Here is an 11,740-nt window from a genome sequence, read left to right as displayed (position 1 = left end):
GAGTCTTTGGCCACTCAAACTTTCATCCTCACCATCCATTAAGACAATATATATATTTCAATTCTTTTACTTCAATGAAAGGTTAGATTTTTGCGAATTTTTTGAAGGAAAGATCAAAAGGATAAACAATGCAGATTTATTTTTTACAGACATTTTTTATCATATTTATCAAGGGTGCCATCAATTTTGACCACTACTGTATATATATATATATATATATATATATATATATATATATATATATATATATATATATACACCGTTTTTTTCATTCTGCAGTTGACATTACTACGCCAGGTGGAAACACGTGCCTATTATATTTTATGAGTGAGTTTTTTAATCATTCAAATTAGCATGAAATAAAATGGACTCGTTCACAAACCCCAAATCGTTCACTAACTAATCACCATGTCAACTTTTCTAACACTCACACTCACTCCTAAGCCAGTAAACAAGAACAGGAAGAAACGTGTAATTCTACTATGTAATTCTATAACTAATTCATAGCCCCTAGAACACAGGATAATGCACATGTAAAAAGTATTGTAAAATGTAACTTTTTAGACATATGTACAACTAATTGTCTTCTGGGTTTTAGGACTACAAGCTGAATAGCTCAATACACTATAGTGACAGTGACTCGGAATTTGTCCTCATGCAGCATCACATAGCCCTACATTAGGAGCAGTGAGTAGGCTAAAGACACACACACTGCAAACCGTGGGCAGTGCGACACCTGGGTAGAGATTTGGGGGTTAGGAGCTTTGCTCAAGGGCACCTCAGTCATGGGAATTAAGGGTGGTATTGAGGGTGGAAGAGAACGCAGTTTATTCTCTACATTTTCCCTGCTGGTATTGAGAATTGAACCGGCAACCTTCGGGTTACAAGTCTGTAACAAGTCTGACAACAGATGTTGTTTTAAATACAGAGCGTTGGAGGAGCCCTTGATGGATTATTTACAAAAGTATAGGTTATTGCGCAATTTACTGTAAATAATATATGCAGATAACACTGGAGGTTAAATGAAAGTACAAAGTAGATTTGCACATTCCTAGATATTTCACTCGTATCTCAAATAATACTTTTTATGGTGTTACATATAGGCTATCTTAAATTTATATGTGGAAATAATAAACTCAAAACCACATAATGTGTCCCCAATTAATCCACGTAATGTGTCTCCATTTTGTAGAAAGCAAATGTTTATTTTATTTTATTTATTTCTGAAGATACTGCGGAATTAAATGTAATTATAACCTTAAGGCCTCATGTGTTTGCTGTGGGGGGGGGAAAAAATGGTAAAACGCAATACTGGGATTTCCTCCCTCCAGTCTTTTTCTTAACTGCTTCCCTATTAAAAAAAGTGTCAGGTGAAAACTAAATGCTTTCTGGTTGTGTAAATATTGGCCAGACCAACTTTAATGTTCTGGCCTTAGGGTTCTGATGATAAATGTGTTATTGTGCACAGTGTCTTTCTTCTATTTCCTGGACTTACTCAACAGCTTATTGTTTAATTGAACCATTGTGTACGTGCCTTACCTGCTGCTCAACAAGTCTCTCTCTCTCTCTCTCTCTCTCTCTCTCTCTCTCTCTCTCTCTCTCTCTCTCTCTCTCTCTCTCTCTCTCTCTCTCTCTCTCTCTCTCTCTCTCTCTCTCTCTCTCTCTCTCTCTCTCTCTCTCTCTCTCTCTCTCTCTCTCTCTCTCTCTCTCTCTCTCTCTCTCTCTCTCTCTCTCTCTCTCTCTCTCTCTCTCTCTCTCTCTCTCTCTCTCTCTTGGGAATGCAGGACTTCCTGATGGCATGGAAAGAGGGCGGAACCACAACTGTGTGTCACACTACAAATATCACTTCCTTGTGAGTCAACTATGAGTTCTGGCTTACACCTGTTCAGGAGCAGCACTCTTATTCATGATCGAACACTTCTAGAAAACAATTCAAGTTCCAGACTTATCTCTTGTTGGTTTCTTTACAGTGGTAAGTATCGGCCATTGTACTATTATTAGGTTTTGCTTTTATGATTTTATTGCCTTAAAACAACCTGTTTAGTCTGACCTGTACTTGTAGGCATGCTGTCAGATTCTTTTTGTTCCAAGCTATTAGTGATCAAGATTGGCTGTTTTCTCAGTACAACTTGGTATTAATCCATTAATCTCTATTTTAATTAATATAGCGATTATAAAAAATAACATTTGATCCTATTTGTTTTGTTGTAGAGGGCCATGCTGTACATAGAGTTGATCAGGCTGTGGGATGAGGCCGTACAGGCAATAGACAGCCGGGACTGGCTGGGCGCTCTCACTAAACTCAACCAGATCACAGAACACAACTGTCGCACTATGTTTGTGGTCGCTTCGACACACATCGCCCTGGGTCAAGTGGATTTGGCCATCAAGGTACAACCACAGTCTTGGTACTTAAACATATAAGAAATGATAGAAATGTAGGATATCGATTTATACTCCATTACAGTTGTCTTAAGTTGTTTAATAGCATTTGCTATAGCTTTAGTTCAGGGGTTTTCACTGATCCCAAAATATAATTATCCTTGTGCAAGGGACCCTCATCCTAAAATATATTAAGGATGTACTGTATAAAAACTATGTATTACTATGTCTTATAAAGACCCAGTTGATACTGTGAAAATCAATAACATAAATGTGTAAAATATTATTTGGAAAATATTTAGTTTGTATTACTTTTTTTGTTGTACTCACTATAGCACAGTATAAAAATAAATAAAATATATATTTTAATGTATTTTTTATTACTTTTTATTTATTTTAATCAAATTTATTTATTTAATTAGTTACATTGTATTTTTTATTATTTATTTATTTATTTAAAAAAAAAATCACAGTTTTCTTCAGCTCCTTTTCCCCTAGTACTTACTTGCGCCCCCTGGGGGTCCCCAGACCCCTGTTTAAAAACACATTAGTTCATAAATTGGGTCTTTTTAAGTTCGCAAAAAGATATAATGAGGAAATATGAACGGTAAAAGGCATGAATATTATGTTTTAGTTAGATAAGAAGGTGGACATTTTGAGATGTCTTATCCAATGTCATATGATACCTTGTAGGCTCTTGATCAGGCAATCGCAAAGGATTGCTGTCTTGCTGTGGGATTTTTTCAGAGGTCTGCTGTTCATATGATGGCAAACAGGTGAGAAATATTTTGTTTTCATACTGTAGATCTCTATGAATCTGTCGGACTAGTCTGTCTGGAAATCCACAGCGTGATGCAACACAAACATTGATTGTTTAAAGTTGATGTTCTGGACAGTTGATGCACTTTCATCTGACACTGCCTCTTTGTTCTCTTGCTCTCTCCTTTTCTCATTGTCTTTCTCTCATTTTTCTATGTCACCTTTTCTAACGCCAGACTGGAGGAGGCATTGTCTGATTGTATATGGGCTCAGAAATACATGAGGGAAAACCCTGTCATTGACTACAAACAGCTGGGTCTTCGCTTTAAACTGTACAGCTGGCAGGTCAGAACATAAGCATATTTCTGTCTGATTGTGGGGGATGAAAAGTAAGACATAAAATCTATAAAAGTATGATAGTCTGTGTTTAGAGTGCATGTTTTATTTGGTAGCGTTTCAATTCGGGAAATTGTTGACATTTTCTGTCTTGCCTTATGTCAACTCTGCCATTTAACATGAACTTTGGTGGAGTTCACCTGCACAGATAGTTATCACAAGGCCTCTTTGAGGGCTGAGTGAAAAAGCTCCATATTATGCAATGTCAAATGCCAGGCTGAAAAATGATAAGACATTCAGCATTCCTCAGGTTAGCCTGAACAGATGAAGCAACCTTTCTGTTCCTCAAATGCATATTGGTTGAAAAACAGAAGAGTTTCATAGAGGCTATGTATGACCACCACCACATGCAAAATGTTTACCAGTTGTCCGTCTTTAGACATAAGTGCACATCTTATGTATTATAGTTATGGTTTATGCGATTTAATAGTAGAATAATAGAAATAACGCCTCATTATTCACTTGGTGATGGAATGGAAGGTCCTGCTCAAAGAAATGATTCATTTTACAGATTCTGAAGAGGGTACACTGAAAAATATTTTTAAGCCTTTTTTTCAAGATTTAAAATTCCATCAAACTGAACTGAATAATCTTTAAATAATATTCATATTATGAACTAAGTTTTTTATTTTTTATTTACTAAGAGTAAGAAAACTAGAGCTTAATAATTTTTAATGGAAACAGTCTTAATGGATCAAGGGAACGAACCATTTAGTTTATGTGATTCATATTCTAAAAAATGAAACTATATTTAAATTTAAGTTTAAGATTTATACAAAATGTTTTAAGCACTATTTTTTTTTTGTTAATTCATAATATGAATAATATGTAAGGATTATTCAATTCAATTTGATGGAGCTTTACTTTTAATTGAAATGCGTAAATCTTAAAAAAAAAGGCTTACATTTTTTTGAGTGTAGTAACAAAAAAGACCTTACTTTATGGATATATATGTATTATACAAACTACACTACCAGTCAAAAGTTTGTTTTTAAAAGAAGATTTTTCTGCTCACCACGGCCGTGGCATTAAAAAAAAAACACACAAAAAAATTATTATTAATTTATTCCTGTGATCAAAGCTGAATTTTTAGCATCATTACTCCAGTCTTCAGTGTCACATGATCCTTCAGAAATCATTCTAATATGATGAGTTGATGCTCAAAAAACATTCATTATTATTATCAATGTTGAAAACAGTTGTGTACATTTTTATTTCAGGGTTCTTTGATGAATAGAAAGTTCAAAAGAACAGCATTTACCTGAAATAGAAAGCTTTTGTAACATTAAACACTATCGTTCAAAAGTCTGGGGTCAGTAAGAATGTTTATTTTATTTTTTTGGGGAAAGAAATAGAATAAATCAATATTTTTATTCATCAAGGATGAGTTAAATTGATCAAAAGTTACAGTAAAGACATTTATAATGTTACAAAAGATTCTATTTCAAATAAATGCTGTTCTTTTGAACTTTCCATTCATCAAAGAAAAAAAAATTGTACACAACTGTTTTCAACATTGATAATAATAATGAATGTTTTTTGAGTTGCAAATCTGCATATTAGAATGATTTATAAGTAATGATGCTGAAAATTCAGCTTTGATCACAGGAATAAATTACATTTTCAAATATATTTAAATAGAAAACAGTTATTTAAAATGTTCATAATCTTTAACAATATTACTTTATTTTTAATCAAATAAATGCAGTCTTGGTGAACATAAGAGACTTCTTTTAAAAACATAAAAAAAATTACCAATCCAAAACTTTTGACTGGTAGTGTACATAAAAACAAAATAAAATCAGCAATATTTTGAAACATTATTACAATTTAAAATAACTTCTATTTTAATACATTTTCAAATGAATTGTATTCCAATGATGGCATTACTCCAGTCTTTAGTGTCACATGATCCTTCAGAAATCATTCTAATATGATGACCTGGTGCTCAAGAAACATTTCTCATTATCACAGTTAAAAACGGTTGAGCTACTTCATTTTTTTTTTTTTTTTTTGGAAATCATGATACATTTTTTGTAGGATTCTTTGCTAAATAGAAAAGTCAAAAGGACAGCATTTATTTCAAATCCAAATCTTTTGTAACATTATAAATGTCTTTATTGTATTTTGACGAATTAATTTAATGCATCCTTGCTGAATAAAACTGTTTAAAAATAGCCTTACTGACCCCAAATTTTGAACAGTAGTGTATAATCTTTTGTTGTCCTGCTGATATGATATAATGCAGAGTGTGTACAACTTGTGTGGGTTTGTTCACTTATAGGTCCTTTATAATGCAGCAGCCATTCACTCTAGACTGCAACAATGGGACAAAGCCAGGGACATTTTACAGGCGGCCTCACAGGAGAGAGGAGCGGGCCGAAGCAACCTAATAGACACAGCTCTAGAGGCCATTTCTGTAAGATCTATGTGATACTTATAATAAGAAAATCCAAAGAGAAGGCTGAAAAGCATTTTCATAGTGCATGACATCCACCACTACATTTTTATTGCCCTTTTACTGATAATTTATCACTGGACACAGTGGTTTGTAACGATCTCTGAAGTCTGTTTTCAGAGAACAACACTCCACTAAATGTAATGTAATGTTTCTGTCCAATTTATTCTCAGAGGAGAGAGGTTTTAGAGCCTATCCTGGTGCCCGAGGGTGAAGTGTTCCGTCCCAGGAAACAGGAGGTAGATCAGCTTAAACCGAGGAACTTCTTGGGTGAAGCAAAGGTAACTCACATCTTCACGCTGTACTGCTGCTTTAATAGCTGCTTGCAAATTAAGTACACAACATTTAAAAACCGGACAATCCTAAATGTGAAATATCAAATATTACAGACAAATAAATTGTAATGACATGTATGCAGTACATTAAAAAGGCAAACTGTTAATGTTTCAAGATGCAGGCTCCAAGTCAGTGGGTCTCCGCCTTTTTGACTCCCCCAATTGTCCACAACATTATTCAAAGACATGACTTTTCCAGTTGTTTCTGATTTACTGGATGAGGATTTTTACAAATATTTTTCACTCTCAATTTCTACCCGATAAAATATTTCTATAACTAAAAAAAAAAAATTGTATATTCTGAAAATGTATAAAAATGCCCATGGGGTTTTATGATTTATTAACAACATTTTATTTTTTCTATAATATTTCCAGATCTAGAAGTCACACTCATATTTCTTAAAAAAAAAAAAAAAAAAAAACATTATCTAGGAGGTGAATTGAAATAAGAAATATCTTGTTTTTTTTCCCCCAGCTTATTTTAATGCTTGTTTGTTGTCATGAGAAACTTATAAGTTTGCTGAGGCCCCCTAGTGGTTCCCAGTTCCCAGAACAGTTGAAAATCTGTTAAAAATCTAGAAATATATGCATGTAAGAACTTAAAAGCTGCCCCCCCCCCCCCCAAAAAAAAGAATGCATCTGCAGGTGTCCCCCATTTCATCTGATATAAAAGCTGACTGTAATCATAAACATTATAATTCTGCACTAAAAGCACTATACAATAAATATGACAAATGTTCACTGAAACTAAACTCTTCTTCTCTCAGGTCATCACTTCTTTGATTCCAAACGATGACTTCAGGGGCTTCGATCCTCTCAGACCACAGGTAAAGTTACCGCCTTTGATGCTACAACCTCAACATTTTGTCCTGCTATTTTCACTGTTTTTTTGTTTCTAAACTAAACTCCACTGATTATGTATGTTCCTGCAGAAACCAGGGTACTATGAGCCAAAGGTAGTCGACGGCCAGTAAGTATTCAATATTCAGAACATATCAAAGACTGTTACAAGACCGGCTTAATCCACTGAGATAATATACGATGTGTAATTCCTGCATAGGGACTCTCGTTACATGGTAATGAAGAGTGCTTATGTGGCAAAAGGGGCAGGGGAGCTAACAGTGCCTGCTGGAGCAGAAGTGTTTGTGTACAGTGATGACGACAAGGATGGGCTGGCGGTAGTCATTTATGATGGAAAGGTGGGATACTCTTTCATTCTAGATGTGAAGGATGATTACTGAGGATTTGTACTGATATGGAGGCACATTGAATGTTTGTCCTCTATTATGACATAAGGATTACTGTTTCCAGTTGGGAATCTTATCTCAACACCCATTTATAAGCACTATTTATTTATATCATAGTTAAGAAAAGCGTTTTAAAACTGTTTAAAATGGTGTACACTACAATCTCCGGGCTCACGACGTCCTGGACACGTATATTTTAATGATTTCTAAAAGATGAATCATCAGAGATTTCTGTATAGAAGTAAAGGTTAGGATCATTTTTTTCAGTAGCATTACAGCACATGGTCACCTGAAAACGGATCAGACTTAACAAGCGGATGTTCTTGCTTTCTAACTATGTTTCTGACATTCACAAAGTGGCAACATCAATGTGTGATTTAAAACTGATAACAAAATATAGAATAACACCTGGGCTATTTCTTCTTTTTTTTACTTTTAAATGTCAGAGAGGTCTGGTTCCTAATGTCCTGCTTGAACCGATGGGCAAGAAAAACAAGGGTAAATCCAAGCGAATTGTAAGTGTTCTACTTTTTTAACCACGTCGTATGACCTCTTTCATTTCTCTCAGTTTGTGCTTTATGGTTTTTAATAGGGTTCTGTTATTTGCCAAGTCTCATCCAGCCTTTCTCTTAGATGTGTTGAGCTTGGTGGTAAAATGCTGAATTTTATGAATGCAGGCAGCTGTTTAATTCTAGTTAAAAATGTGTTTACACACTTTGCTTTGCCTCATCACTCTTTGTTACTTTCAGTATCGTTATAAAGGAAAATAGCATTCATGAAAATAAAAATGATTTAAAAGTTTATAGCCTCTTCTTCCAGAGATGTGATGTTTAATTGTGCAAGGGATCTACATTCCCTTGTTTTGCATGCTGTAGGAGCAGTGACCTTGTTCTTCAGGCTCTGATGTACAATATCTGAATCAAAGTTGTTATAGGCAGTAACATACTGAATGCTTTTCTCTGCATATTACTTGGAAGGAACTCGCCAATGGCATCCCACATCCACCAGCCCTAAAACCCCCAAATCGACCCCAATTTCCATCTCAACGTTCACTAGGTACAGAAAATATGTTTTCAGATAAAGCAAACACATTGAAACTGAAACTGTTAGTTAATAACTAAAGTTGTTTTTATTATAATATATATATATATATATATATATATATATATATATCATAATACAAAATAAAGAAAATATAATTTTCGAAACTTTATCTTTTTCAATATCTAGAAAAAGGTTGTGATAAAATAATAAAATATAATAAAAATGTTCTAATAAAAAAATGCTGTGTAATGTTGTGTGATGCAGTTATCATTTCCTGTCTCTCTTCAACTGTCCTAAAAATAAATAAAATGATTGTACCAGTATTCTGAAGAATGCAAGTTTCATCCTCTCTTCTGTAGAGTTGCAGCCCTCCTGTGCCTGTGCTTCCCACACATCTCCTCCAACGACCAGCAACTCCACCCACGTCCCTACGCAGCAGGTGAGTAAGAAAACACACTTGAAAAAGATGAAAGAATGCTCACCTTTTAGCAGGACAAATCAGCGATCCCTTTAGCAAATACAGTAACTTATTTCAACCACATAATCAGTTTTTGCCAGGAATTATCTTTCTAATTATCCATCAATAATTAGAAGCTAATTTAAATGATTATTAAAAATGAACAGATTTGTGGTCTATAAACATGGGTTTTCCATACTTTAACATTTGGTGCCATTTAACATTAGATCCTTAGTGCTCATATCTTATATAGAGTACTTCTGAAAATCCATTTTATCTCCCTGTCCAATTTGTCAAGCCTGAAAGCCAACATTTCTGACAGTATCATGTACTGTAGATGGAAATAGAAGCAGAGCATGATTAATGCAGTGGCCGTCATGGTTGATCTTTTGTGTGAGATGAGTTTTGTGACTCAGACAAGAAGTGGAGTCGAGTGTTGCGGCAGCAGGCCTTTGATTTGGCCTGATTCAGTCAGAAACACACCCAAGGGAGCAAAAGAACGCTGGAAATTTGAAGAGGAGACTATTTAAGGCCACTGCCTGCTGCTAGAGAAACCCGATTACCTTGCGACAAAACTTGTATTTGAATTTCCTTGTGCACATGATCGAATCTTGTAATGGAAAAAGGGAACTCTGGAAGGTGGGGGAGGAAAGAAAAACTTTCCTTTTTCTATCATTTTCATGTTCTTGTATTATAACTTTAATCGCTTGGCTTATACTTATGATCGGTTAAAAGCAAAAATCTGATGTATCTCTGTAACCTCAGATGTGACCCCCATTTTTCAGGCCCAAACTTCACCCCAGGACTCTGGATCAGTCGTTGTCAAGGTGCACTATACGTGCACCATCGCTCTGAGAGTCCCTTTAGAAACTCCTTTCCGGGATCTGCAAGAGAAAATCGCACAGAAATTAGGACAGCCTGTGACGAACATTCGCCTCAGGTAATATTGCAAACCTGCAGTCTGGCTGACCTGCTTTTAGTTGCCATAAATTCCCAGCATTTAAGTATGTTAGAACTCTGGTCACATTTTTTTCATTGAAAAACCCCCACACCATCCTTAACGCATAATATTACCGGTATACTTCCTCTCACAGACACAGAAGATATGGCACCAGAGTACTAACGCCACTAAATGGTGACGATGGACTGGATAGCTTAGAGGGCGTGGCTGAATCAGGACGTGCCCAAATCTGGTGTCAGGTAACCTTACGAATTACCATTTTTGATTGACAGCTCTCAATACAGCCTGTTAAAGGACATTAATTGTGTGCACTACTACTACTACTGTCGCCAAATGGAATTGTTTTCTAAAAGGTTCCCCATGCTCACCGCTGTCTGCAATTGGTCATATTGTGTCACCCAAAAATTCACACAAATGGTTGAGCTAGTGTCTGTATGTTTAAACAGAGCAGATTTTGATAGCACCAAATAGTGTTTGCACTATTTTAGGAAATCAACCTATGAATGGTTTCATTGTTTATTAGGAAATCATTTCCTCACCATTCCATTACCTTAAACTTTGTTCTATTACAAATGAAATTTTAATATTTTGCAACTTTCTTTTTTTCCCCCATCTCGTCCCAAGAACGAGGACCCTCTGGCCAACAGGACCATTCTTTATCAGATGGTGGCACTATATGACTACAATTCACAAGGCCCAGAGGATTTGGAATTCAGTGAAGGCGACACAATTGACATCCTCAGTGAAGGTATGTAAACACATACATAGGGGTGTCTTTTCTTTATTATTAGAGAATTTTATGTTTATATGTGGTGTGTTTTGCACACCAGTGTTGGGGTAATAAAAGTATTTTTTCTTTTTCTCTCTCTCCATTTTGCAGTGAATGAGGAGTGGCTAGAAGGGCACATTGCTGGAAAAATCGGCATCTTCCCTAGAAGTTTTGCTCATCGGGATACAGAGAGCATCAGTGGGACATCAATAGATTGAAACAGCCTCTAAACATCTACAGTGGCCATATTAGCGTTCAATTATTAAGAACTTTCTTATGTGCAGCGACAGAATAGAGACATCCATCTGCCAAAATTAATGACAGTATTTATCAAAAGTTTTTTCTTTAATTGTGCCTTCTCTTTACTGCTGTTTCTATGAACATGATCATAATAACTTTTGAGCACAGATTTTGAAAGATGATATCAAATTATTTTATCCTCTCCATAATTATGTTCTAAAGGTATTTAAAAAAGAATTTTCCATTATAACATTTTCCATGATTTATTTTTCCATTTACTTAATGAAATTACAGCGTGCTTTTAACAGGAAAATAATGTCATTTAGGAATTTAAGCTGTTTAAAATATATGTATATTGGTACTTGAACACCTGTGTGAATTTGACGCCAAACTGGAAACTCTTGGCTTTCTTTACAGAGTGAGTTCATTTAATATTAATAGAAAAGAGAGAAATTCTGGTACTTTTTAAGATCACAAAACAGGGCGGCTAGAGGCCAAATCCAGAGTTTAAAACAGTGCTCCATAGGATGTCAGTTTCAGTTTACATCATTAGCACCCACCTCTTATTAAAGGGATACTTCACAGATTAGCATTAAGCTTTGTATCATTAGAAACCCGGAAGTATTTTCAACCCTCCCTCATGTCCCCCTGAGACGAGAGATTTCTGTATTGTCTGGAAAAAAACCTCCGAT

The 11,740-nt window shown here is 35.2% G+C and overlaps 1 protein-coding gene across 1 annotated transcript; it reads left to right on the top strand.

Moving 5' to 3' along the window:
* The first annotated feature begins 1,872 nt into the window (after nt 1-1,872).
* Nucleotides 1,873-11,200, top strand: noxa1 (NADPH oxidase activator 1). Its single transcript, XM_081364575.1, has 16 exons — nt 1,873-1,972; nt 2,212-2,391; nt 3,076-3,158; nt 3,378-3,486; nt 5,822-5,956; nt 6,169-6,276; nt 7,098-7,157; nt 7,263-7,300; nt 7,391-7,529; nt 8,024-8,092; nt 8,555-8,633; nt 8,981-9,060; nt 9,864-10,018; nt 10,173-10,278; nt 10,664-10,787; nt 10,920-11,200. Exons 2-16 carry the CDS (start codon nt 2,218-2,220, stop codon nt 11,024-11,026), a joined length of 1,566 nt encoding a protein of 521 aa, XP_081220701.1. The 5' UTR covers nt 1,873-1,972; nt 2,212-2,217; the 3' UTR covers nt 11,027-11,200.
* The last annotated feature ends 540 nt before the right edge of the window (nt 11,201-11,740 follow it).

Source organism: Scardinius erythrophthalmus (genome assembly GCF_964197995.2).
Source record: "Scardinius erythrophthalmus genome assembly, chromosome: 5".
Taxonomy (NCBI): domain Eukaryota; kingdom Metazoa; phylum Chordata; class Actinopteri; order Cypriniformes; family Leuciscidae; genus Scardinius; species Scardinius erythrophthalmus.
This window is presented reverse-complemented; position numbering and strand designations above follow the sequence as displayed.